The sequence below is a fragment of the Anguilla anguilla genome, chromosome 8 (genome assembly GCF_013347855.1).
Source record: "Anguilla anguilla isolate fAngAng1 chromosome 8, fAngAng1.pri, whole genome shotgun sequence".
Taxonomy (NCBI): domain Eukaryota; kingdom Metazoa; phylum Chordata; class Actinopteri; order Anguilliformes; family Anguillidae; genus Anguilla; species Anguilla anguilla.
In genome coordinates this window covers 31,056,287-31,084,213 of record NC_049208.1, presented here as the reverse complement: position 1 = coordinate 31,084,213, position 27,927 = coordinate 31,056,287, and the positions used below count along the sequence as shown (strand labels likewise).

Genomic DNA, 27,927 nt, shown 5'->3' with positions numbered 1-27,927 from the left:
TGTGCGCGCGCGCGCGCGTGTGTGTGTATGAGAGAGAGAGAGAGGGGATGGAATTGTGCTAAGGGAGCTAGTCGCAACAGAAATTCTGCTTGCCTCCCCCACTCTGATCATAATTGTACTCTTTCAGTTCCCCTCTGATTGATTTACTCTGCCTTCCCACTCAACTCTCAACACCCTCCTCCTCCTCACCACACACACACATGCACTAGTACGCGCACGCACACACACACACACACACACACACAGTGCACGCATTCACTAGTACACACACACACTAATAGCCACACGCATGCACAGGCACACACAATTAACGAAGGGTGCTGAGTTAGCCAAGCTTGTGTAATTACACTCCAGTTGTAGCCACATTTGCCCTGTGGGCCTTGACCCTGTAGTGAAGTGACTGCACTCTCCCCCGCAGCTGTAAACAATGTCAGGGTTCTGCAAGATGAGAACGACGAGAGAGCCACTGACTGTGCGTCTACGCTCCAGGCCAAAAAGTATCATATGATTTCTTAGAAGCAATAGTTTGCCTTGTTTTGAATAGCATTTAAAGCCTAGTCTGTTTTAATTTAACCGTGTTGTGTTTTGGCCATGGTTATGAATAGCAAAATTAAGCGGTGTATTTTTACATCTCAGAAGCCTCCGGACTATTTGGGTCACACTCGCATTAAACCGGAACGCAGAACGTTAGCAGCGGAACTTTGAAGTTATATTTAATGCAGCCCTTGGTCTGCTGTGCTGGTTTTTCACACAGGACCTGATGTAAGAGTATTCGAAGGGAAGCGTTGTGTGAAGGGGACTTTCTCTGCTTCCTCTGTGTCTGCACAACACACACTGTCTGAACACAGTGTTTACAGAGCACCCGCTCTGCTGTGAATGTAACAAATGCCGGCCTGACCTTTGCCAGGGCACAGCCAGTGACTGTCCTTTATTTATTTATTTAAACGTTCGTCTCATGACTGTGCTTGCGGTCGGTCCACGCAGTACACATGCTGGTTTCGATGCCTCTTTTTGAGGAAGCAGATGTGCTTTTGTGTGTCCGTACGTTCGCACGTGGCTCAAGAACAGACCGGGCCGAAACGCGAGGCCTCCCGTTTGCCAGGACGGTCCAGCGCATCAACGCCACGGAATATCACCGTCCTTTTGAGCAGAGGCGCTGTGGCGGAGAGAGGGAAATAAAGAACAAAAGTATCAGCCGCTGAAATCTCCATTGGAGACTCGCGCCCCGCTGGTGATGTCGTCGAGACAATGAGGCGCAGTCAATGAATACCAGCGACTGTTTATTGACCCGTTATCGCGAAACGTCCAGGGTACCGCTTCCTACCGTCTCCCTTTTTACTCATCACAGTCCCTTCAGCACAGCCTCACAGACGACCCATTCTGCCATTCATAATGCCCACTGCCCCCTGAAATGGGACCATTGTGCCCTTCAGCTCCAGCGTCTGTGTGGAGCTTTGCTTGGTCTTTTTTTTTGTTGTTGTTCTCTCAAATTGGTTTTGTTGTCGCCTGACAAGTGGAGTAGTAACTTATAGAATGGGATGTCAGAAGCCGATTGAGTGGGAGTGACTGGCTCCTCTGTGGGTCATTGTGTCCGGCCCGGCTGGCTGCCGTCGGCGCGCGCGCGGCGGTCGGCAAACTCCGCCTCCCGCCCCTGTTTCAGGCCGAGTCCTTGTACGATAGGGTGGGGAGTCCAGCGGCCCCGTCCTGGCGCTGACAGAGCCCAAAGTGTGATGTCAGAGACGGTCCTGACTTGTTATTGGGTACGTCGAGAGGCCTCGGACAATTCAGTCAAAAGGGCAAGTTAAATCCCCCCCTTCTCGCATGACCAGGGATACAGGGATATAATTAGGTGTTTAAGAGCGGGGCATGAACCGGGTCACCTAGCTGGTGCGGTCTGACCGTTTCCACGGGTGTTCAGGGAGGGGGGTGGAGGGGTGGGGGGGAGTGAGGGAGTCGGCAGGCCGATACCAGGCGGGCACAGCTGCTGCCACTGCTTCCTGGCAGCTGTGGGCATCGCCGCCGTCCCCCCTTTACCCCCCCGATCTCCACCCATCTCTCTAGCACAGAGGGGCGCGTGTGCCAGCCTCGCCCCCCGCCCCCTCAAATATCATCCCCTCATCCTCGCTGCCAGACAATAGACAGCCCCCCCCCCCCCCCAGGCCCGCTGTCGCTCCTCAATGGTCAGTCTTTCTAAGCTCAGCCCCATAGGTCAGTCCAAGGACTGTGACTCCACACACGGGTCTCTCCCCGCTGCCTGGGACGGTGCGAGTTTCGGTGGGTGGGCTCCGTCGCCGTGGACGCCGCGGCCCTCGCGTTGACTCCTGCGGCTCTCGCCGTTCGTTCGGTTGGGGGAGGCGGTCATGGCGGGGCTGACCGTGCTCTTCCGCTTCCTCTACGTGGGCTTTATGCGTGACCGGCAGGGCCGCCTGACCGAGGAGCGGCACCACCAGAACAGAGGTAACGCTCCGGTCCGCCTGTCCCCGCGATTCCCTAACGCTGTGTTTCAAGTGCCACTTAACATCACGCATTCGCTCATGAATATTCATCTCAGAGAGCTGACTCGCGTTCAGTGTAGATTTGGGGCACTTTCAGTGGGACGGATTGTCATTTTGTAGAATAACAAGCTTACTATGGCAACAGGAGACCCATTTTGAGCGTAGCCCTGTTAGTTTTAGACTGATTTCAGCTATTAGTGTGAATTAACTGCAACAATAAACTTGTTGCCCGTGGCGATCTTGAGAACCAGGTTACCTAATGGGAACTGAATATGATAAGTGAGCGCCAGTTGAATTAAACAAAAATGTTCTCTCTGCATTGAAGGTTCAAGGTTAATTTGAAAGCCTGAATGGTACTGGTCGTGATGTACAAATACAAATGTGTTGTTGTATTATGTGACCTGGGTTGCTTAAGCCTTTTCAGTGGTAAACCAATTAACAAACTTTTTGCAACCCATCTGAAATGGGCATTTGTAAGAATTTCGCAGTTAGGCCTAAACATCATTCAAAATGACCCAAAAGTATATTTTGTGGAAAACGTTGTAATATTTAAACATTTTGTTATTCAATTATTTTGTCGTTTCATAGACCCACTTGTTCACTGGTGCAATTTGCATTAAGTGGCATAATGCACCATTTTGGCATGTATTTTTTTTTTGTTTTGCTTTGCAGAGCCGGAAATCCTTGCTCATTACTCCCTTGAGGTTACTGTATCCTGAATAGTCATCCCTGGGTTGCTTTCCTGGAAGGTTATTGTAAATTTTGACTATTCAGAATGAGAGCTTTAAGCTGAAATTTGAGACATTTATGCATATCGGAACTTGATGTTTGTTTTTTTTTTGTTTTTGTTTTTTTTTGTTTTTTTTTAGATCAGATGCCCTTCTGTGTTTTTGTAGACACTCACAGATTACTCCCCAATTATTAAGAAATGTTTTTTCCCCCCACTGTGGAATAATTGCTAAAATGTGTTGGGTAAGTTGATACTGCTGTCCTTGGATTTGCCGTGGTGTTACCCTGCTGAAATGTGGCTGTGCGCAGCGACTGATACCAGTCGTAAATCCGTCGTCGCGCCCCTGGTTGACCCTCGCTGTGACCCAGATTTTGGCCGGACCTGCAGTATCTGTAGCACTGATCTGCTGTCTGCCCTTTACGCACGTCTGTGTGTTTGCCCACGGTGCAAAATGGGTTAGGGGGCAAATGGAATTCCAGGTTAATCCCCGCGCTTCCTTTTGAGCCGTCCCTCCCATAATCCCCCTCTGCGCGCGTGTAATGCGCTCAGGCTTCCTGTCGTACGAGCGCGCGCTGCGGGTTTACGAGCGTCGGCGCTGTCCGTCCCATAGTTCCCCAGGTCTGCGGAACGGGGCGCAGCGAAAGCGCCTTGCCCTGTGTGGGTGGGGGTTTCGGTGCCCCGGGTAACCAAGGCGACCGGTATTGGCTCTGGGTCTTTGAGGGGGGACAAACGGGGGGTCCAGGAATTAGAGAGGGGGGGGGATTAAAAGCAATCGCGGACAAAGCTTAGTCCTGCGTAAATCCAGGCAGGACAACTGTTTGCCCGTCTTAGAGGTCCTAGAACGCCCCTCTCCCTCGGCACGGACACCACGGCGACGGCGGTGGCGGCGGTAAATCTCGGGGACGGAACGCCCGCGCGGAATCTCAAAGAGCCCGGCCCGCCTCTGAAAGGCGGCCGAGGAGGCGGGGTGGTTGCCTGGCACCCGAGGCCCCCTTTCCGCGGCGGAGGGCGACATCGGGGGGGGGGGAAAGGGACCGGATTGGCCGTCGTTCACACGCGAGCGTCGCGCTAGTCGGCGAGGTCGGTCCCGCTCGGAGGTCCGGGGATCGCGTGTCCGCGGCGCGGAGCAGGAGACCATGACGCTGGTGGCGGACCTCCACAGCTGGCAGTTTGCGCAGGCGGGGTCGGCCCTCATCCAGCTGCCAGGTACCGTGATTGGTCGGTGTGGCCCTCGGGCTCGTAGGGTCGTACCGGGCAGAACTGCTTTTACACAGGTCTTCAGGTTTCACACCATGTCAGGAAGCTCTCTGTGGAAGGAGGTAGGTTTCAGGAGCTACAAAGGTTAGCGAAATGCCATCGCTTGTACTTCTGTGTTTCTAGTTCTCTATTCTCGCCCTCAGCCAGTGTGCGGTTTGAAACGGTGTGCTTTAATAGCTCTATTCGTGTTCAGTCACTGTAGAGTGTGCTCTACATCTCGAGGTGTCACTGGTACCGGCATCGTACGACTCTGCAGGTGCAGCAAGTCTTTAGTGCATCTTTCCTTAAGCGCAGAATCTTCACACGAGGTTTATTTTTGGTCGGGCCGATGTTGACACTTTTATGGAGGTAGCCCATCCCTCTTCCACTTTAGCGGCACCGTCCTTTCCCCCCGTCCTGTCGTCTGCAGCGAAGATAAAGGGCTGTGTTGATGTGGAGGGCGTACAGCCTGTGTAAACTGGAGAGTTTCACTGTGTTTTATTCCTAGTGTAGCCGAACTCCTGCGTGTCCGTGTGTGTGTGGCTCCATTGTTCGGCCGGCATCCCCGGGTTCCCATCGAAGCGAACGCAGATGAGTCCCTTTCTCAGTGTGAGCTCGTCGGCACCGAGCGAAGGGTTAAAGGAAATGAAGGCCGTTTGTGGAGAGTGGGAGTGGAGAGTGGGTGGTTGTGGTGGGTGGGGGGCTGGGGGCGGCCGTGGGGACTGGGGCTGGAGCGGGGAGCGGGGAGGGGGGAGGGGGAGTGCTGTCTGCGTCGTGACAGAGGCTGCAGCGTGTGAGATCATCTCTCGCAGCGCCGCAGCGGGTTTTTTAACGCGCTCGGCCGCCCGCGCCATCGCCCGTGGGAGCGGTCGTAAAAGTCCCCTCTGCCCGGCGCAGCGGCCCTCGGCTGGCACGGCCCAGGGGAGGCGGGGCCGGGGGCGGAGCCTGCGCTGAGAGATGTGTGGGCAGCGAGCAGACCGATTTCAGGGCTGGTTGTCAACGGAGAGCCCGAAGTGAGCAGGAGAAATGCTAGTGGAGAGAGAGAAGAATGGATAGAGATGAGGTGGTAGGATTACTGCGGAGGCGGGCGCGGGGGCTGTGTGTGTGTGTGTGTGTGTGTGTACTGTGTGTACTGTGTGTCTGTGTATGCGTGTGTGTGTGTACTGTGTGTGTGTGCTTGTGTGTGTCTGTGTGTGTGTGTACTGTGTGTGTGTGTGTGCACTGTGTGAGCGTGTGCATGCATCCCTGCAGCAAAACTAAGTTTGGCATAACTCCCAGTGGCCATTTAGGCTTCCTTTAAAACCGAAGCATGCATTTAAAATGAAACGGTTATTACCAGCACGTCTGCGAGCCTTCGCAGGAAGTGGAAGGAGAGCCCATTAACGCCGTGATTAGTGTCTGTAATATTCGGCCGAGTCGCGTTAGACGGAGGAGAACGAGCAGGTTATAGCACCGCCTGCTGCACTTTAAAAATCTCGGGACCTGGATATAGCAGGTTTTTTGTGGACTTTTTTTTCCCCCCCCTTGCCACGATGAATGTTCCAAGACAGCATGTGAAAAATGAGCCTCAGTTTGAATCGCGCTTTAGAAATGCAGTTTGTCTGCACAGATCACCAGACTGGTTATAACGGGGCCATTTGGGCTCACTGCAGTCACTGGAGTGCACACGTTATGTTTGGTTATGTTATTTAGATGTTCTTTTTTTCAGTCGTACCTTGATGGAGAGGCAGACAGGGACAGTAGTTCAGAGTCTGAATTTAAGTCAGTGCTGGTTCCCAGTGCTGTTTGGTTTGGCTCAGGGAAGGCAGGCGTGATGTCATTCGTGAGCTGCATTTTACAGGCAGTTTATTCCCTAATCCATACAGTGCGGCACGGTTGTGGGCGGGATTAGTCGTCCACCGAAGGGTGACCCTCGTAGCGCACGCGAGGAACGCGTCCGGCGGCCCGTGTCGGAGCGCGCCCACAGCGACCCGCCCAGAATAGCAGTTCGCGGCCCTGGCTGGGACCCGTCCTCCTTTTGACGCCTCGTGCAGTCGCACACGCGGGTCCCCGAAACGGAGAAAGTAGCTCAGAGCGGGTCCGCGGGGAGCCGCTACATTTAGACCCAGCCGGGCGGAGGAGGAGGAGGAGGAGGAGGAGGAGGGGGGAAGAGAACTGATGAAACGAAGCGGCTGATGTTGCAGCGACAGGCCGGAGAAGGCTCCGGAACTTTCCACCTTGAGCACTGTTGGAAACGGGGCCTTGCAGCCGGAGCTCAGGCCCGTTCTGCAGAGGCGGGGGGAGGGGCTGGTCGTGATGGAGGATGGGGGCTGTAGTCTCTCCGGCTCCCTTGTCCCTGCTTCCTGTTGTGGAAGGGGGCCGGAGAGACTACAACCCCCATCCTCCATCACGAGCCCTACGCCCATCCTCATTGGAGCATTCTGCAGCATGGCTGCCTGCCGGGGAGCACTCCCCCAACTGCCCGCGAAGCGCGGGACTGGCAGCGCAGTGGCGAGAATATCAGCGCAGGACTGAGCACACTTGCCACAGGAGAGGAGCGATTTTGCTGAAGGGTGTGATTTTTAAGACCCTTTCATCTCAGCCGAGCTCTTAAGCTTTGCTCACTTCTTATCCCTCATCTTAATGCCTTTTTACGCCCCTCAGGACCGAATGCACGCCGCTTTCTTTACTGAACGAGATCACTCGCCCCCAGCACTGAAACGGGAACCGGAACCACGACCGAGCGGAAGGACCTGGTTCTGGTTCTGGTTCACGCGACCGCTCCCTGCGCTACCGTTTCTGTTGGCCGAGACGGCCGCGGGTACGAGACCACCGCCCATCGCTCGGATCCGGTCTGCCTCGGTCCCCAGCGTCCTCGTGAACATGGAAGCGAGGGAGCGGAGGAGCGTGCTACGCCACGCCTACCAGGGCCCCACGGGCGCGATCATCGAGCAGCGGGATTATCGCGGCCGGTAGCCGAGCGGTTGTCGGCGTGAGATTCCGGTTTAGCGTGCGAGGGTCGGCTGCCTCCGCGTGCGGCCCGGCGGGTTCTCATCAGCAGAAGGACCCGGTGACGCCAACACGTCCGCTCCTGAAACACAGAGCCTTAGCCCTGACCTCTCTAACCGCACAGGGAAACTAGGGTATTAACCAGTGATATATTTGACATGTGAGAGGAAAGTCCCCATAAAATAAGTCTGTTTGACACATATTAGCTCATTATAACCCCCATGTTAACCCTGTCTAAATCATAACTCTTTAAGGAGTTTGTTGACGTCACCCAGCAAATGAACAAATGGCCATTTATGACGTCTTCTGTTCTCTGTGCTCATCTGGTTGCCTTTCTGACCGTTTGCCCGCACCTCAGTGTGGAGGTTTCGTAGAAGGGCATCTCGTCTGTGGACGGGGTGGGGGGGGGGTACGCTCAGCTTTTCTGAGCGGTCCTGATGACGGTTCGCCGCGCGCGTGCCTGGCACCTCCCACTCATCTGCGACGAGGCTTCCTGTCTGCGAGCCGCCATGCTGTCGCGGGGGCGAGCCAGGGCAGGGATCTTTCACCGCGCGCCCCTCCGTCACCTGCTGAGAGACGTCTATCACAGAACGCGCTGCCTGCAGGCCGCCTGCGGTCCCACCTCTGTCTCCCCTGCCCTGTTTATTTCCAGGGTTTCATTTCCATGTTCCTGAACACGGAGGAGTCACGGGCGGGTTTTTGGGTTATTGTTTTTGCTAGCTTATAGGGAGTGTAGAGGAGGAGGAGTACTGTATCCACTTAAGTTGTTTGAGCCGTTCTGTACGGGCTAACTGAGGGGGGTGGGGGATCAACATGGCCGACAGGAAACAGGCTGTTTCCCTTTACCCCTGTGTGTTTTTCATATGAACCCGCGTTCGCATCCTCCTCCGTGTGCGCAGATGTGTATGTTTGGAGATTATCCGTCTGTCTCCCGCCACGCGCCGTCCGTGCGGTCGCATCGGCGCGGCCTGCACATGCCCAGACCGAGGCTCGCCGTTTCCTCTCGGGAAGCAGGGCGACAGTGAAGCAGCTGGCTCCGCTCGAGGCGACGGTAGCACGCGCACGCGCTCCGCCCGTTTACGGCCCGCCGCTGCCCCCGCCGCCGCCGCCGTCTTTATGGCGTTTGGAACGTTAGCGGTTTGGTTTTACTGCGGTCCACCGGAGACGTACCCGCAGCCCGTGTGAAGACAGGCGGGACTCGTTCTCTCTGTCTGCGGTGAAACCCACCCGCTCTCATCGCGCCGGGCTTCGCGCTCTCTCCCCTCGTCTGTTCCTGAAGACGGGGGAGGGGAAATAAACGGGGAGGGGAAATAAACGGGGGACGGGGGCGGCGTAGCGTGGGCTGTGTTTCAGGGGAGAAGATGTATGGGAAAGGTGATGTCATCTTCTCGCCCCTGCGCAGTCTGGATCACTCTCGGAAGGGCAGTTGGGAAACCGCTCTCGCGGTGTTGTTTTTGAATCGCTGTCACTGCGCTGGTTCACTATTTTTTTTCCTGAACTGAATTGAGCTGGATGTTTCGCTGCTCATAATGCCGTGCTTTTTAAAATTCTTTGTCTGCTAATCAATATTTATTCAGTACAGTGGTATCTGATTAGCATCTGTAGTAATTGCCTTTGTGAGTGCCGTTTGACATGGGAAATCATAGCCTTTACATTGTATACTATAAAACCATATTAGTGGTTAAACTTCTGTTTGCACAATAATTTAACATTGAAACAGCCAAAGGGAACTTTCCTGATGTTAGGCTGATGCCAGCTTAATTTTCAAGTAAAATTACCTGAGATGATTCTGACATAATTCAGTCACAGCCCTCTGCCTTCATTACTTGGTACTAATGTATGTATTTTTGTAAGAGATCGTACTGATGTGACTGTGATTGTGATGGCAGGCTGAGCTGACCACGACCAGCACACAGCCCTGACCCACTTTTACTGGGAGGAGGCTGTGCTGTTCGCCGCGGTTCACAAAGGGAACTCGGGCTGCCGTGAGCGGTGCATTCTGGGAAACGGGCAGTGCTTAACGGCTCGTGTCTAATGCCGCAGAAGTTGTAAACAGGAGCTGCGCGTTGTCTGTGTTGTGATTCAAACTGTCTCTCTCTCGAGGTAACTCCTGAATAGGAGCTAACACAAGTGTGGAGACACGGTTCGTTCCGGAAGTCCGTGAGCCACTTGGATTCTCTGTGGATCTGTAATACCGCAGAGATCACGAGGCTTAGAGTCTCATCTAAAGTGAAATGAGCACAGCCTTGTGTTGAATCATGGAGTTCAACCTGGACTTTTAACCAGAAGGTTGAAGGTTTGAATCCTAGATGCAGTGTTGCATTAGAACTGCATCTGCAACTGACCATTGGTGTGTATGAATCATATGTGAAGTGTAGTAGTTATATGTGGACCATGGATAAAAACACTTATAACTTTTAAGAAAATAGATAGTTGAATGAACTTATGTGCATGCGTGTGTGTACGTTTGTATGTGTGTGTGTTTGGTTTCCAGTCGTGACTGAGTGTTGGGCGGTGGAGGAGTGTGTAAGGCAGTGTGTGTTCTGTCCCAGCGACCTTAACTGCAGTGTAGGCTGAAGTGCAGCTGGGAGGCTGCAGAGATGTCGCTTTGGTTTGAGTTCCTCAGCTAAAGGGACACCGCCACACTGCCGCCAAACGAGTCTGTGGAGCGGGGGCTCTGAGCCGCCGCTGAAAAGCACAGGCCTTCTGCGCAGGCCTCTTCTGCGCAGGCCTCTTCTGCGCAGGCCTCTTCTGCGACCCATTTATGAAGGTAGTCTTTCACCTTCCCACCAAGTGGCCAAATCCCCCAGAACAGAGAGGCCCAGCAGTGGCGACAGCCTCCATCTCCACCTCCACACTTAAACCGGATTGGAGAGGAAGGCGGCTTTGGTATCAAACACAGATTGTTACCCAAATTAGCGTGGTTCGCCAGGCATAATGCCTAGGCCAGGCAGGGGTGTGTTTTGGTGCTTGTGGCCTCTCCCCTTGGTCCCCTGGTTGGCGCTGCCGGGACCTGTGGCTACGGCAGAGCAGAAGGACGCTCTCAGCGATGTGGCCTGTGGACCGATGGGGCGGCACTGGGAGCTGACGGGGGCGGGGGGTGGGGCGGGCGCGGTGAAGGACGGGCCGCTGGCTCGTGTCCGACCCATTCCTCTGGAGGGCAGAGCAGAGGGGCGAGGCAGGCGGGGTGGGGGGGGAGGTACCGGGTCAGCAGGGGGCGTGCCGATGCTTCCTCCAATGTCAGGGGTGCGGGAGGGGGGTGGAAGAGGATTTTGCGGCAGCTGTTGCAGCTCCACGGACCCGTCAGCTGTCTCCACCAGCGGCCATTTCTCATTCTGACACCGCTGCATTTTTACCCCACCCCCCACCCCCCCCGGCGCACCCCCATCCTGCACTAGAAAGTCCGTTGCTCGCCGTTAGCTTTCAGAGAGCGTTCGCGGACACGCCCTGAATCAGGACTCGGCCTGGTTACGATTAACCGCGGTCAACGGCCGCTTGACCGTTAGGACCCCGAGCGCGTTGGTGGTGACCGCTGGCTGTGTGCATTCGCTCGGGGGGGGGGGGGGAGGACCCGTGTCGCGCGCGGAGACTAGCACGCAGGCAGCAGGCTTTTAATAGGCTGCGAACGCCTCTTCATCGGAGGTGAAAATTGTAAATTGGGTCACGGCGTCACGCTTTCCCCTGCTCCCGGCCCGGCTCCGGAGCGCCGCGCGCGGAGCGGTGGTGTTTACACGAGGCCCCGCGCACTTGAGCGGAGCGGACCGCGGGGCGACCGTTGAGAGACGTGGCCGCATTCCTCTTCCTCTGGAATTCCTGTGGAATTCCGCTGGCCTGATTTCCGCTCCGCGCGCGGCCCCGCCCCGCACCCCCCCCGTCCACCACCCCCGCCCCCCACCCCCCCTCACCCCTCGCCCCTCGCCCCCACCGAACGGCTGCGCTCCACCCACCACAGACGACAGGCACGTAGTCAGCTGGAGCTCTGGCCTTCAGACTGTGCCTGCCGCTCTCTGGCAGTACCGTGCAGAGCCATCCAACGGCCGGGCCCTGTTACCTCACCCTCCCGCACGAGGGGTCCTGCCAGGCCTGCCCTGCTCGTGCCTGAACAAAAAAAAAAAAAACTGCCTGAAGCTGAAACGGTAGTAGGCAGTTTACCCCAAATGACTTGATGCAGTGTGATGGGAAGTCAGGCTTGACTAGTGCTGAGTCCGTCAGAAGTATAATGAAATCAATAACAGGGTAGTGAGCCATGCACAGGTTTGATCTCTCTAAGCAACCTCCCTCTGCCAAACCCCACCCGTCCCCCCCAAATCTCCTCAACCCCTCCCTCTGTGACCCCACCAAGTGTCTGTTACCCTTCCCTTAGCTGCCTCCCCCTCCTCTCCATGTGTCTTTAGTTAGCCCCTTCTGCTCTGACCCCAACAACTGAGCAGCTGAACTTGTGCGAAGCTTGTTTTTGTCCACGGGTCAAACCCCAAACACTTTTCTTCTAACCCTTCCTGTAAACCCACTTGAAAGCGCTTGGAGGACTGGCTGGGCTAGTGGTTTGCAACCACTTCAGATGAATACTAATTGAGTTGAGGGTTCCACCCGAGGCTGTAATCTGGGTATTTTCTCGTCTGAACTGGTTATGACCCTTAAATCCCCTGTTGTGCGAATGGAGGGTTTGTGATTAACTGCCATTGTCCAAAGAGGATCAGGAATAGAACGGGGCTTTCCTCCAGTTACATTTTTACATTTGCACTCGCACAGTGTGCATGTTCCTAAACTGACATGTCTTAATAGTAATGTCTTAGTTTTTAAAAAAATAAACATGATGTACTTTGTCATGGATGATATATAGTATGTTTATCAAGCAGTTTATTTGCCTTAATTGATATAATGGTTTATTATTATTTTCAACCCGATAAATGAACAGTTTTCCCCGTGATTGCTTCAGATCGTTCATCTGCGACCGAACAGAACAGCCCGGGAGACCGGGAAAAGCGGTTTGATATGGAAATCCCTGCTCGCCTCCCTTTGGGGAGAAAAAGGGGAGAGAAAGCACTTTTCCCCCTCTCCCCAGCCTCAGCAGGTGCTGGAGAGATTTAGCAGCTCATTAGCATGTCCATAAATATTCACACAATGCTAAACCGAGGGTTGGTCGCGACAAACTGCCTCCTGGCCGGAATTAATTAGCCAGGAACAGAGGCTGGCTTTGATACAGTCGCAGCCTTGTGCTCAGAGGATCGTAGGCTGCCCGGTTAACACGGAACGTTCCGGCAGCGCTGCGACAGCCGTGTCATGAGGCAGCAGCGTGATAGCTGTACTGGCTCAGTTTTTCGCCTGCTGATTGGATGCAATGGCTTGGCACTGTTATAGTTCCATAAAGAATGTAGTACCCCCCCCCCCCCCTTCCACTTTTCTGAAGGTTTTGTGCCAGTATCTATCGCCTCTATCCTGGAGTTCAGGGCTTTATAAAGACAGGATAGTGGCCACAATATGTGATGTAGTATTTAATAGCATTTATTGTTTATGCTCTGTAAGGCCTGTTTGAATCCATGTTCCACAAAGAAAGGGCAGAGTGTATTAAACACAGGAAATGGGGAAGGGAAAACGTCAGTCATGTTTATTTTCTTAAATGACTCATTAAAATTGTTTGCACCGTGCTCATATGGCGAATCGCTGGCCGGCTCTGTGTCACGGAGCTTCGGCACGTTCCCGTCCTTCCGAGTGACGTCGCGGATTCCTTCAGCAGCAGAAATGAACAGGCAGCGAGCCGCGTTTGAGGCCCAAGCATGACTCAAACACTGTACGGGGTTCCTTCCTTTACCTTTGGTCCTTGGCCCCGCTAAAACCACCACGTTGAAAATACGAAATAATCCGTTTATTAAGTAATAAAGGCTTTACAGTACAGTAGGTTTATCAAGCACCTTACCTGTGTATTATGAGCAGTGCATCTTAGGTTGATTAATTATCATGAACAAATTATGCTGTGGCTGAATTCTGCTCCTAAAGCCTGCAAAGTCGAAGAGCAATATGGTTCAGTATTTTAATTGTGCCGTTATTTCTTCAGTATGGACAGTGAAATTGTTCATCGTCACGTTGTCTTCCCTTTTGCTATATCCTGTGTGGGCGAAAAAAATCCCTCTGCCCACTGAGGACTACGATGGTAATTTGTGACTTGCGTTAATCGGCAGCTGTTCTAGAAGCCTGCTATCTGGAGCTCTCCCGAAAGCGCTATTGCGCGAGCGCGTGAGGACCGGCTCCGTGATTCACAGCGCAATTTACTCTCCGTTTGCTCTCCCTCTCTCCCTTTCCTCGCGGCCATCGGCTTTCTCCCTTTCCTCCTCCGAAACCCCCGCGGACTCGCCGTGATACACGAGCGCGCACACGCGTGCTCAGCATTACATCACCCCGACTCCGCCAGCAAGGTTTTGACTGCTCTTGCTGCAGTCTCCCCCACGCATTAGCGCCATAACACCCCAAGGGTACATCTCCCGTCTCCACCGCCGCGAGACACTGTTTCCCGGAGATATACCGCTGTTTTCATAGCTCTTTCGTTCCTGCTGTGGAAGCTGTGAGCTACATGGCCGTCCAGCAGGTTCCGCCAGCGTAACCTACGCAGCAGCTAGGACCCGGGCTGCAGAGTTCTACTGCAGAGATTGGCTGGCTGCTTTGAGCTCGCCGGAACCGACGGAAAATGTTGATAGATTTCACACTCTAGTTAGTGGCTTGAGAAATGTATCGGGCTGCGTGCGGATTAATGTCGGAGTAGTTCAACGGTCAGCCGCGGCTCGTTTCGGAGGATGAAATCCGATTTACGAGCCGGTCCCCCTCACGAAAGGCTGTAATTACAATCCGCGTTTGATCTGTAATTCTTTGAAATGGAAATAACCCGGTGCGTTGCTGCATGCTGCTTATACGCTTTACAAATTGCCAACAGACTTTCTTTAGGTTGTGTTATTTTACATCTGGTGATTTCATTTGAAAGAGTTTAAAATGCCTGAAACATCGATGCATAATATTTTGACATACTTAGAGCCAATAGTGTTGTTTATATGTTTTATAATCTTGCAAGAATAATCGATGAAGTGCCTTACAGACTAAATGATGGACAATTATTTTTGCATTCATATGATGCCTGACTGGAAATCCACAATAACAAAACTTACATGTACCTATTTAAAGGAAAGGACAAGGCCTACAACCGCCTATTGTGTGCAGTATGCCTGATAAAGGCCCACTATGTGAAGTAATTGGTTGGCGTACAAACGGACAGTGGGGTTGTTCTGAACCTGACAGTTCTCATTAACCAGGGAGGCGTGAGGCGGGGAGTGTCTGCACCGTCCAGACAATGGCCATAAAAAGGACAGAGCGAGAGAAAGAGAGAGAGAGTGAGAGAGCACGAGGGAGACAGAAAGCAGGGACCAAGAGCGAGAGAGAGAGCATGAGGGAGAGAGAGAGGGGAAGAGAGCAGGGACCAGGAGAGAGAGAGAGAGAGGGCATGGGGCAGGGAGGAGAAAGGAAAGGAGAAGGGGAGAGAGGTATATCGGCAGGCTTGGCTGCCACCTTTAGCCTCACCAGTTGCTGGTGTGGAATACTGCAGTGAAGACTGTTATCCAGCCAGGACAGTGACCTCATCTCTCCTGCACAGAGCCATGCAGGGAGAGCATTATGAAAATTGCCAATTAATATCCGTTCCAAGCACATGGGTGGGGGGGCCGTAAATTTTTTACTTTCTTCATAAAAGTATCTGCCTTCAAGTTCCAAGAGTTCCAAGCTAATGCGGAAGCCATTAATCACATCCTTTACTGAGGGGACCATGACTCAAAATGATCCAGTAGGTTTTATTAGGTACAATCAGGGACGGTCTAAAATTGTTTGGTGCAGGTGTTGGAATTTATGTGCGCTGGGCTAGGAGTTGAGAGAGAGAGAGAACACGAGGGACGCAGGGCTTCGTACAGCAGCTGCAGTGCGAGAGAGAGAGAGAGACTCTCGCTCTCTCTACCTGAGACACAGCTGGCTGCGATTCGTGAATACATTTCATTTCCCCCCCTTTTCTGTCCCTGGAGGAAATGACACGCTTCGGTTTCCGTGCCGGAACCCGCGTCTTTTGTGTCAGTCTCATTATCCTCGGGAACGTCGGCCGAACGTGGAAGCGCTCGTCGGTCGCTGGAACCCCGCGCGCGAAGCGGTCTCTGCCTGGCGGGTGACGGCGGGGGTGGAAGCCGCGGTTAGCCGCGGTTCGGTTCGAAAGGCCCGTTCTCTGAGGCCCGTCGGTGCGCGGCGGCCTCCCGTACGAGGTTCACCTCCACCGTGACACGGGCCGCGCTGGCTCCGCCCCCAGCTGCACTTCTGCTTCTGAGAACCGTTAACCCCCCAGACCCATTCCAGAGTTGAGGGACAGAATACTCAATTGACGTGGAAAACCTTACAAGATGTAATGGCACACGTTTTAAATTCAAGTTCTGTCATAAGTGAGATTCCATGGAGCGTTGAGACGTTGCTCAGGTGGATTCTCAGGGCGGAACTTTTGCCTGCTGTTTCAGAACTCCAATCTATTCACCGCAGTCTATTTGTGTGTCTGTCTGTCTGTGTCTGTCTGCGTTTGCATCTGTGTGTGAAGAAACAGCCAAATAAAAGGTATTCTGTAAAACCAAGATGCCAGTCATTCCTTTGCATTGACGGTTCTCTCTCTCTCTGCATTTCCTCCTTCGACAGTTGTAATCACAACTGGCTCTCTTCCTGTTTGGCATGACCATGAAGGGCTCTATTGTGTATTGTTTCTGGTGCTGTACAGTCAGAGGTGACAGGTAGTGGGAAGAATGGAGTGACACACTTTCAAGCTGAAGCTCAGTCATTGTTCTGGAGCGGCCTTGCTGAACTCATCTGGCTCACTGATTCCCTGCCACATGTTGCATGACACCGCTGTGCTAATTAATGTTAGATCTCAAGCAGTTTGAACTTCCTTCAGATGTGCCATGAAGCGTGGAACAATGTGAAATATTCCAGTTCCTCATTTAAGAAATGAATAATTAAAAAGTTTCATCCCTTTAGTGTATCTAGATTTTTAGGTTTGGGTTGGCAGATTAGTTAGGCGGTCTGTTGATTGGAGGTTGTGTTGAGTTCAGAAGCTGCACTGCAATGGAAACCATTATTGACACCCTCAAACACGTATGTGTCCTTACTGACGCTGGGTATTCTACAGCAACAGCCTGGGGGCAGAATGTTACCCTGTGTGTGTGAGGGCGTGCGAAGGGTCCCCTATGGTGGAGGGTGACACACAGTACGATAGTTACGGCTGTTATGCAGGTCAAGGAGGTGGTTGCTGCGGAGGATCTTTGCCACAGTGTTTACTTTTCTGGGCTGTTTGTTTTTGTTTTTGACGCTTAAGTAACCGCACACCGCTGACTTGTTGCAAGACAGGATGTTTTCCACAAGGCTTTAGCAGATCCCTTTTACATGCTGGCTAACTCTAAATCTCTAACTTCCTGATTAGAAAAGGAGGCTTTTTTGTTTCACAAGTTCCCAGGTATTTTAACCTTCCGCGGTCTCCACAGTCCGGAAGGACGTGGGTTGTATATTGGTCAGTTTTTTTTTTGTTTTTCCATTAATGGTTAGCTTAGTTTTTTTGTCATATTTTAAATTCCAAAGCACTTAGCTGACAGGACGTTTAATTTGATTGACTTGTACTTCCAGTGCAATTTGGGGTTGAAATGAAAAGTGCTGCCCTCTTTCACACCACGGTTGTTTTCCCTCAGTCGCTCGGGGAGGGAGGGTTTGTTTTTTTTGTTTTTTTTCAGTGAACTGAGGAAGTGAAAGCTGGGTGCTCGTTGCGTAGCGCGCTCATAAATAAGCGTATAAGGTGAGTTAGCGCTCGCTCACTCGCGCTAATGGGTGCAGCGTGGGTTTTATTTGGCGGCTGGAGTGCTGGGGGTTGCGGTGGGCTGCGTGACGGGTGGGGTATAAAGATGGAGGAGGAATACTGTGCGCAGTTCCCTGTCGGGCCTGAGGGAGCGCTAGACTCCATCCTGCAGCTGTCGGAGCTCCCCGTCCCAGACGCTCACGCCATCGGAGATCTTCTTCCAGCGCTAGATATATCACTGCCCACTCTCTTCCGTCTTCAGCGGCATAGGATGTAGTCTGATCTCTCCGTGCGTACGGACTGATATGTAATGGCGACTACGCCGGGGTTCAGATCTGTTTCGCGGAAAGGCATTTGTCGTGAATCAATTTTTTACTTCTGATACCATGTTCCTTTCTGACAAAAAGCTCCTTTCACTTACTGTACTGCAAAAATATGTAAGATGGTCCTACCAGCAACCCCCCCACCCATGCCCTGCAAAAATTTATCAGAAATTGGGTATGGGAGTGAGCAGTTTCATTAATCTGTAATGAAAAAGACTTTGCTGTCATGTAGGTTAGTTCCCAACCCTGTTGTCATTTAGGCTCCTGAGTGGCTCATCCGGTAAAGGAACCGAACAAGCATGCAGACCAGACACTTCGACCCAGATACCGTATCTTAGGTTCTAGCCTGGGCTATGTCTGTAGCCTACTATTACTGCAAAGACATGTTTGGCTTTAATCGCATTAGGGGCATGGGTAAACTTAAGTTGCCCAGGGATCCTTATGTTTGTGGTGCATTAGCTTCTTCTTGCAATCCGCTAAGCTACCAGCTGCTGCTACCTCTTTTGTGATTTTGTTCATTGTCTTTCACTACTGTGTGGCCTTTGCGGTAAGTGGTAACTTTGTTTTGTGGGCATGAGATTTGGAGAAGATGGCACAGGAAATAAAATGTAAATACGTTTTACGGCTTAAGAACCCTGACAGAACGCCCGTTGGACCGTGGGTTCGCTCAAGCGAGACAAAGCCAATCGATCGCGCTTTATCTAGCTAGCGGGATCAACACGGCGCAGCGCGTCGTACGGAAGATACGGAGGAGCTGGGAACGCGTCCTCTTTGGCTGTGATCCAAAGCGTGTGATCACTGAAGTAAACACAGCTTGCCTCTCTTCCCCCAGGGTTTCGCAGGAATGAGGAGATGAAGGCCATGGAGGTGTTGCCTATCCTCAAGGAGAAAGTGGCCTTCTTATCAGGTAAGCCAGCCCCTGCACCCCCTGCACCCCCCCCCGCCCGAACACACACGAGACGGCCAGCTCTACACCGCCTCTCCCGGGGATGTTCAAAGCTCCTGTCATGTGACCCTCCTCACGCAGCTGGCCTGCTAGCATAAGCCAGCGCTCAACATAACACAACACCAGCAGTTCTTTTTTCTTTTTTATTTTTTCCCCGTGCTTGTGGAACCTGCCCCCGGTTTCAACACTCGTCCGCACTGGAGAGAGGTCGCTCGCGGTCAAGCCCGAGCGCAAGCGAGCACTCGAGTCTCACGAGTGGCACCTCCAGCTTTTAAAATAAATAAATAAATAAATATTTAAAAATATATTCTTCTGGTCGAATCTTCCCCCTGCTCTCAAGAGCAGCAGGAATAACATGCAGAGAGAGGTCGCTGGCTCGCTTGTGTGCGCCGGTCCCTTCCTTTCACTTTTCTGAGTCAATAGTTTTCTCCGTAAAAGAAAGCAAGGTTGAGCACTTCGGAGTCCATTACTCCCCGAACACGAGACGGTGACACCGTCATGCGCTCGGGCACGACCGCGGGGATCCGAGCGACGCCGTGTTTTTTTCCGCGCTTCGCTTTCGTTCGCGAGGTTTAATTTCGAGCCCCGCCGCCACGCTCAAGGTCACGCGGGCGTCAGGAGCTGCGAAAGCCGCGGACTCTCCTCGCGCGCCGTCGCCATGGAGACGGGCTACTGTCATATCTGCGGCCCACGGTTTCACCAGCGCGCAATTACCCAGAAAGCACCGGGGACGCTTAACTGCAGCGGCAGAGCCAGCGGAGAGCGCGAGCTGCCCGGGCGGTTTTGAGGAGCCTAATGCATAATAACGAGTCGGACATTTTTCTTTTTTCCCTCCTTTTTCGCCAGTAGATAAGACGGTGATCCCATTAAGCCCAGACTCCATTACTGAGGCTCAGCGCTTTCCCCACATTGAGAGATCCTGCAGGATATTGAGTGTGTACAGCGCTGATAGTGCGCTACCAGCCTGTTCTTCTTTCTGTGTTTGAGAAGTCAGCCCCTGAGGCCCCCTCAGGCCTTTGTGTTTTCATACTGTGGGGGAGGGGGGGGCACACACACACACACACACAGCCTAAGAGCACACTCGGTCCCCCGGGTAGGAAATTTTCCGAGTTCCTCCAGAGATGAAGTTTGCGGAGTCCTCCGCCCCTCTGAGTAAAACCAGCGGGCTCTCGGGTTTTTCCCGCTAAGTGGAACCGGCTTGGCCGAGGCATTCCTGAAGGTTCGCGGGCCCGTCCTGCCCCCCACGCGGGCGTCGGCAGAGGCCTCTGTGATCCACAACATTCCCCCTTTTCTTTTACGGAAGACCTCTGAAGCCCTGACCGATGGAAATGGTTTGTCACAGGAAGCTCCGGATCAGGTTCGTCTTGCACTCTGCTCATGCTAATGTCTTTAAGTTTGAAGGCAAAGGCTGAACTGCTACTGAAACCAAACAGGCCTTAGTCATGCCTTTTCTCTGTACTGTGGTCATAGCAACGCTGCATGCTCAAGCTTCCTGTGTAAAGGTGATAGCAGGAAGAATACCAATGAGGCTACAGGCTACTGGGTGATATGTGAAAGAGAGAGGAAGAGATTGATGCAATATGTTTTTCATCAGTGTTGGGTTCAGGGGTTGGGTTGGGTTGGGTTGGGTTGGGTTTCATCACTGTTGGGTACCTTAAAGTGGTGGTAGTTCTTGACAGTTATATAACTTGAGCTGGCAACTGTCGAAGAAGACCAGAAACGGATGATTCTGGAAGCATGCCAGGGCATCCATAAGTGTCCTTTGTTCTGGTTGCTCTTGAACTGACTGTGCAGTGCCTAGCCTTCACTCTGGGTGGAAATGTGGAAATGCGTGCCTACCCGCAACACAAACGTTATTTTTAATACAATGTTCTGTCACAATTCAAATATGTTTCACAGCTTTTGCTGGGTCAGGTCTGTGCTTTGCTGTGACGTTTAAAACAGCCTGTCCCTGTGTGTTGTGCGCAAGGTTAATTGTGTGATTTCCGTGTTAGCGGCGTGGCTCACCACCGTTTTTGTCCACCAGGGGGCAGAGACAGACGCGGGGGCCCAGTGCTGACATTTCCGTCACGGAGCAACCACGACAGAATACGCCAGGAGGACCTTCGCCGGCTCATCGCCTACCTGGCCGGGATCCCCAGGTACGCGCCGCGACGCTCTGCACGCGCTCCGTCACGCCCGGGGGGAAATGCGACGGCGCCCCCGCCTGGCTCCAGCACGGCGTGTTTATGAGCATCGCTCTGCCTGAGCGCTCGTTTGCCGTAGCTCTCTGATGTGACGGCGGTGTGCCGTGGAACAGACGGTCAGCAGTGGCGGTTAGATGCTGACAGCCTGTGATAGGTCGCTCCTGAGTGTCGGTTAAACGCAGTCCCTGGCTGCTGCGTGCCCGTGGGGGTGAGACTGATGTATCCCCCCCCCCCCTTCCCCCCGCAGCCTCCCCTGCAGCTGCCCTTGGTCCCTGGTCCTGAGCTGCTATGTGCTGCTGAGCGCTGTGCTGTGTTGTGCTGCTCACTGTTGTGCTGTTGAGCGCTGTGCTGTGTTGTGCTGCTCACTGTTGTGCTGCTGAGCGCTGTGCTGTGTTGTGCTGCTCACTGTTGTGCTGTTGAGCGCTGTGCTGTGTTGTGCTGCTCACTGTTGTGCTGCTGAGCGCTGTGCTGTGTTGTGCTGCTCACTGTTGTGCTGTTGAGCGCTGTGCTGTGTTGTGCTGCTCACTGTTGTGCTGCTGAGCGCTGTGCTGTGTTGTGCTGCTCACTGTTGTGCTGTTGAGCGCTGTGCTGTGTTGTGCTGCTCACTGTTGTGCTGCTGAGCGCTGTGCTGTGTTGTGCTGCTCACTGCTGTGCTGCTGCTCTGCTCTGCTCTGCGCAGCGTTGTGTGTTGTGTGTACAGTATGTGGGCTAGCCTCGCCCCAGGGCCAGCAGACCTCCAGGCGATGCAGGGGAGGGATGACGCCCAGCAGGCAGGCAGCAGTGTGGGCCAGCCCCGAAAACCTGCCGCAGCTCCACTCCTGCCAAGAGCCCTTCCCCTCTCTCTCTCTCTCTCTCTCACACACACACACACACACACGCGCAGGCACAGCGTCCTCTGCACTGGAGAGAGAGGAAGAGAGAAAGGGAGGGAGGGAGAGAGAGGGAGGGAGGGAGAGAGAGAAAGGGAGGGAGGGAGAGAGAGGGAGAGAGAGGGAGGGAGGGAGGGAGGGAGGGAGAGCGCCGTACTGCAAAACAAAGTACAGCAGTTGCACGCAGGCAGGCGCGCTGCTAGGGCTCAGCTCCACGCCGTTTGAGGAGAAGCGCCGTTCTCGGCTCCACCCCGGCCTGCGTCTGTTCGTCCGTCCGTCAGTCAGTCAGTCCATCCGTCCGTACGCCTGTTCTCTCGTGTCCCGGCCGGGTCACACGGCAGGGAGGTGGACAGCAGGGAGGTGGACTGCAGGGAGGTGGACAGCAGGGAGGTGGAGTGCAGGGAGGTGGACAGCAGGGAGGTGGACTGCAGGGAGGTGGACTGCTCTCAGCGTCAGGGACAGAGCGTTAGACAGGCGTAGCCGACAGAGAGCGCTTTTCACTGCAAGGGGCAGCAGGCCATTGTGGGTGTGAGATCAGCGGCGCCTCCTGCTGGGGAGAGCAGGCACTGCCTGGAAGCCTCAAATCTCACGTGGAGCTTCAACAGCGATGGTTTTTAATGCAGAAGGCACAAGCATGGCCGGTTTGGGTAAGCAACTCAGGAGCGCTCCGTTTGTTTCCTCAGGTTGACAGAGAAAGCAGCCGCGGCGCTCAGCCTGATGCATTGCCTTGTCTGTGGGTTCGGTAGTGAGATTTATGCCCCGGCGCCTCTGTGAAGCGCGTAATTGGGGCGGGGGGGTTTGGGGGGCTGGGGGGAGGGGGACGCTCGCGCCCGCGCCCCTTTGACCCGCGCGCTCTGTTCTCTCCCCGCTGCAGCGAGGATGTGTGCAAGCACGGCTTCACCGTCATCGTGGACATGCGCGGGTCCAAGTGGGACTCCATCAAGCCCCTGCTGAAGATCCTGCAGGAGTCCTTCCCCTGCTGCATACACGTCGCCCTCATCATCAAGCCCGACAACTTCTGGCAGAAGCAGAGGACCAATTTCGGCAGCTCAAAGTTTGAGTTTGAGGTGAGTCCCCCTAACCCCCCCCACCCGTATCTGTGACACTGACAGCATTGGAGTGCAGACGTATCGTGTACATAATGTTTTTGTTTTCCGTACAGACATTAAATTGTACGGTACTGACTTGAGACCAGGCCAGTTGCATTGAACTTGCTCCTGTCGAAGTACATATTTATTTTAAAATATTAGATTCATGCACCTTAAGATTTGGAAATGGGACTGAATCTGTGATTTTACTGTGCTTTTGCTTGAAAACCAGAAGGGGTTCATTCACTGTAGCATGGTGGAGGTTTGTGAAAATATCTTCATGCTATGTATTATTTCACAATTTTTTCCAATATATTCAATTTCTGTTCGTGTAGCGGCTTCTGGAATAAACAGTATGACATTACAAATGCATTAATGCAGTGGCTCCTGAAGTCATTCCTGGGGACCCATTATGTAAGCTGGTTTTTGTCACAACCAATTTATTGAGCAGTTAAGGTTGTTGAAAATGTGTCTAAGTTCTGCCATATATTTTCATAATTTAACATAATGCAGGTCTGGCTGTTGGTTTTAACTCTATTTTCGGCAGAAGGTTTTCTGTCAGTATCTGTCCAGTAGCTGTCCACACTTTCAGAAATTAGGAGCCAGCTGATTGCACCTGCCAGTCTATTGGTGAATCAATTAAAGTTTATCACTTTCTACAGGAATCATGTAGTGCACCTCAGAGAATGAAAGCCTTCATTTGCAGATCTCACTGACTGAATGTTCTGGAATGTGAATATGGAACTTTTATTCTTCATAGTGCACAGTAATGTTTATATGAGAACCAACATACACAGTGGGTCCCCTGGACCAAGTTTGGAAACCAATGCATTGATAAAATGCAAATAAACTGTATAGAACACAGCAGTAATTAAATATCACTGTCTACATTGGCACTTTGATGGATTTTATGTCCAATGACACACACACAAACACACACACCTCTAATGAAACAGTGGGACTGCGTTGGTGACATTTCTGTGCACATCCGATAAGAGTGGTAGCCTAAAAGACCCCCCAGCCCAGCTAACAGTAGAGGAGTGCGTTTGGTGTTTCCATCCAAAATAAAGGCAGATTTATTGACTCACGGTGGAATTACATTAATGTAAATCAGCACAGAAAAATGGTCGTATCATTTTGCGAACCCAAATCATCTTCAATTGTATTTAGAATAATTGGCAGGAGCGATGCGCGTGTCATTAAACGCTCGCGGTTATGAGTTATAATACCCATCGCCCCCTTTCCCCTCAGCCGCCACACACTTCTGCCGCTTTCTTCTCACGGCGTATGTCACCGGGAAGATGAGTCATCGCTCAGATGCGTTGCGCCTTTTCAAACGACGCGCGCCGTGACTCCTGGATGAGTAGCGTTAGCGTCTGCACTTCTGCTTTTCTGGGGCGGAGTTTGAGCGTTCGTTACACGCGCCCTCGTGAAGTCAGAGACGGAGCCGGATCGATGCTAACGCCCGGCGGCGACTCCTCCCCGAACCCCGTGGCTGTTTTTGTCTCTCCCCGTCGCACGGTGAAACGCTAGCCCCCGGCCCGCCTGCGTCCGCTCCGCTGTAATTTGATTTAGGCTAAGTATAGCGTCCCCAGTCGGGCGGCCATTTATAGTAACTCCGGCGTCCCTTCCCGTATCGCGTGAGGTCGGGGACGGTTACCGCTATCATGTGATGTCATTAACCCCCCCAATGCCCCCCCGCCGCCTTCTTCTCCACCCTTAACACGCACCCCCCCACCCCCCCACCCCCCTCTCTCCCCCCTAAACAGACAACCATGGTGTCGCTTGAGGGCCTCTCCAAGGTGGTGGACCCGTCCCAGCTGACGCCGGACTTCGACGGCAGCCTGGACTACAACCACGAGGAGTGGATCGAGATCCGGGTGGCCTTCGAGGACTTCACCAGCAACGCCTCGCACATGCTGGCGCGCCTGGAGGAGATGCAGGAGCTGCTGGGGCGCAAGGACTTCCCGCAGGACCTGGACGGGGCGCGGCGCATGATCGACGAGCACTCGGGCCTGAAGAAGAAGGTGATCAAGGCGCCCATCGAGGAGCTGGACGCCGAGGGCCAGAAGCTCCTGCAGCGCATCCAGAGCAGCGAGGGCTACTCCAACCGCAACGCCGCCTCCACGCCCAACGCCGACACGCAGAGCCTGGTGCCCAAGGTGTCGGCGCTGCTGGACAAGCTGCACTCCACCCGCCAGCACCTGCACCAGATGTGGCACGTGCGCAAGCTGCAGCTGGACCAGTGCTTCCAGCTGCGGCTCTTCGAGCAGGACGCCGAGAAGGTGCGGCCCGTTCCCCGAGCCTCGTTCCCCGGGTCTTTAGTTCAGCCGTGCGGTTAGCGTGGGTCTTGGAAGATGAGGCTTGATTGGTTGGCCGTAATGTTTTATGATGTTCTGTCACCAGACAGACAGCATTCCGTATTGGTGGTACTCACCTTGCTTTTAAAACAAAACGGTTCTCTATGCAAGAACTAAACTAAAAATCTGGTTGGTTTTCTGCCTTTAATCTATGAAAGAAAAGCCAAAAAAAAAAAAAAAAAAAACCTTGGTGGTTTCTCATAGTAAATTATGAATTTCGAAACTATGGCCACAAAGTTGGCATTGTTGAATATCTCTGGAAAAAAAATCTGTGAGCTGGTGTTGACATTTCTCTGGAACACCATGTCAGTATTTAATACAGAATTGTATTAAATGTTCCGTGTCATGTTATTCTGTCCTTACTTGGTTTTTTCAGGTGTGATTTCAACTCCTATTACCCCCCCCCCCCCCAACACACACACACACACTAACCCATGGATTTCTGCTTCTCTCCGCAGATGTTTGACTGGATCATGCACAACAAAGGCCTGTTCCTAGCAGGGTACACCGAGATCGGAACCAACCACCCCCACGCCATGGAGCTCCAGACCCAACACAATCACTTCGCTATGAACTGCATGGTAAGAGCGAGGCCGGGCTGCACGTAGTGCTCCAGTTACTCACTCTCTCACACATTCCACTTCACATTTCTTACGCCTTCAGGTGCCTCCCAGGCTGATAAGGTAGAGGAAGGAAATGAGATCTTTGGGAACAGGAAGCTGGAATGCTCTTGGTATTTCAGTATTGAGGAACGTGAATGAGGATTTCTTATTGAATTTTGGGCAAGGGTTGCAATGGGTGGGTCTGCCAAATTCTACAGCATATTACTCATTTTTGAGTCTGGGCTCAAAATAGCGGTTAAAGCGAAAGAAAATGTCGAAAAACGGAAGAAACCTTGTATCTCGTATGTGGTAGTGGTTTGAGGAGGTGGTTGAAAGCAAGACGAGGATTGTGTCTTGGTGGACAGTGATTACCCCCCCCCCCCCCACCCCCACTCGCGATCCCTTTGGCTTCCATGTTGTATTCCATCCCCCCCCCCCCCCCCCCCCCCCTTGCTTTGTGACCCTGTGACCAAGGACAGGGGAACTGGGCCTGGCGTAATACAGACGTAATTAGCGGGGCTCTGGGCTGCCCCTCCCCTCCCTCCCCTCTTTGTGGACTCGTCTGGGGGCCGTCCAGTGGCAGCACAGTCGCCCATCCGTTCTGCACCTAAAATGGGGCTTGAATGATTTCCCTCCTTCCCGAGCCTAACGGGTGTAATCACATTCTTATTAAGCAGCAACAGAAGGGAGGTCGGCCAGCGCCCTTAAAGGGCTCATTTGAACGCCTCTCCTCTCTCTTCCGTTTTTAATAAGCGCAGGCTCACTTTAATAAGTCAGGTGGGCCGGAGAGTTGGGTGAGAGAGGGCTCTTCCAAAGCAGCTCGTCTCCAACAGGTCAGAACAGAGTCTCAGAGACCTGAAGCCCCACAGAAAGATTTATGCGCCAGTAACAGTAGACATGGATTGTGTTTCCTCACACGTTCTGACTCGAGCGTGTGCTGAACTTTGACCTCTCTGCACAGGCGTCACCCTCCTCTCGCAGGTTCTCCTTCTCCACACTTTTTGCCTCCTGACGGTAAACAGGGAGCCCGGCGGTGGCCCCTGGACGGACCACACTGGCAGCGGGCGGGTTTGGCGGGAGGACTGCGGGTGGATGGGATTCGGGGGGGGGGGCGAGGGGGGAGCAGGTAAACAGGCTGCGGCTGGTTGAGCCTTTCCTTGAGGGACGTAGCTCAGCTTCCTGTCTGTCGACAGGACGTTGCTCACAGCAGAGCTCCCACGAGGCCTGTCGAGCGTGTCAGGTTTTAACTTTTTTATTTTTTAAATAATAAGTGGGTGGGAGTGTGTGTGCACGATAGTGTGTGTGAGGTCCTGTCCTGTCAGGACTAGCTTGCCAAGCACTGGAGGCAGTCTGACAGAGAAAAGAAAATACTGATGTTTTGTTGCCAAAGAACATGCTCAGCTGCCCAAGGGGGATATTTGGCTGTGTGCCACCTACAGGTGTACTGAAGTACTGTGCAGCAGTGATTCACTGCTCATTTTGGACGTCAGTGGGATTGTTTGGAGGGGATGTCAGCGCACTTCATTTCAAAGCTTACGGTAATACTTAAGTACAGGAAATCTCCTTAATACCTACCATATCGATTCCTAAATGATTGCTTAAGTGCGTAATGGAGTGTGTGACCAAAATCTTCATTTGCCTACTTCCTGTCGGGTTTGTTTTCCTCCGTCATGGTTATGTTATGGTGTTTGTGATTCCCCTGTGCTCTGGAACTCAAAATTCTGAAATCCCCTCATTTTCCAATGTGTGACAAACATAACCAGTCCATATTTCCTCTGTGCAGTGTTGCCCTCAGCCTGTCTGTCAGATCTGGCTGCATGTTAAGGTTCCCATTTAGCCGGAAGGTGAAATATTGATCGTCTCCTGTTTTGCCCCGAGTGGCAATCAGCCACCAGTGTGGTCGTGCTTGTTTACCGAGCTTGGGTTTCAAGTGAGGTTCAGAGACGAATCGAAGAAAAGAAGAACCGATGAACATTTTCACGTGTAATTTTGCGGAAATACTGATTACATCGAACCACATTATTGTAGATACCAGTTATATAGCGGTTGTGTCGGTCCAAGCTACTGTAACTGCGAGAGACGGGGAATTATGTTTGTGTTTGGTGAACTCTTCTGAAAGAAATGTAGCCCCATTTTGTCAACCTGTTCATTTAAAAGGGAGCTGGTCAGTGCTGACGACCCCCGCACACATACATGTAGTATGTTCTCTGGCTGTAAAAACGGCTCTCGTGGTGTGTGCTGGTACTGTGTGGGTGTGCGG

General features: G+C 53.0%; 1 protein-coding gene across 3 annotated transcripts in view; it reads left to right on the top strand.

Annotated features, from left to right (window-relative positions):
- Positions 1-27,927, top strand: part of trioa (trio Rho guanine nucleotide exchange factor a) — a 129,334-nt gene that overhangs the window by 38,797 nt on the left and 62,610 nt on the right. For all 3 annotated transcript variants that reach the window (XM_035427916.1, XM_035427917.1, XM_035427918.1), the window contains exons 3-7: positions 18,449-18,523; positions 20,589-20,703; positions 22,492-22,684; positions 24,475-24,990; positions 25,524-25,646. In XM_035427916.1, coding sequence (XP_035283807.1) covers positions 18,449-18,523; positions 20,589-20,703; positions 22,492-22,684; positions 24,475-24,990; positions 25,524-25,646 — 1,022 coding nt within the window. The remainder of the gene's footprint in view (positions 1-18,448; positions 18,524-20,588; positions 20,704-22,491; positions 22,685-24,474; positions 24,991-25,523; positions 25,647-27,927) is intronic.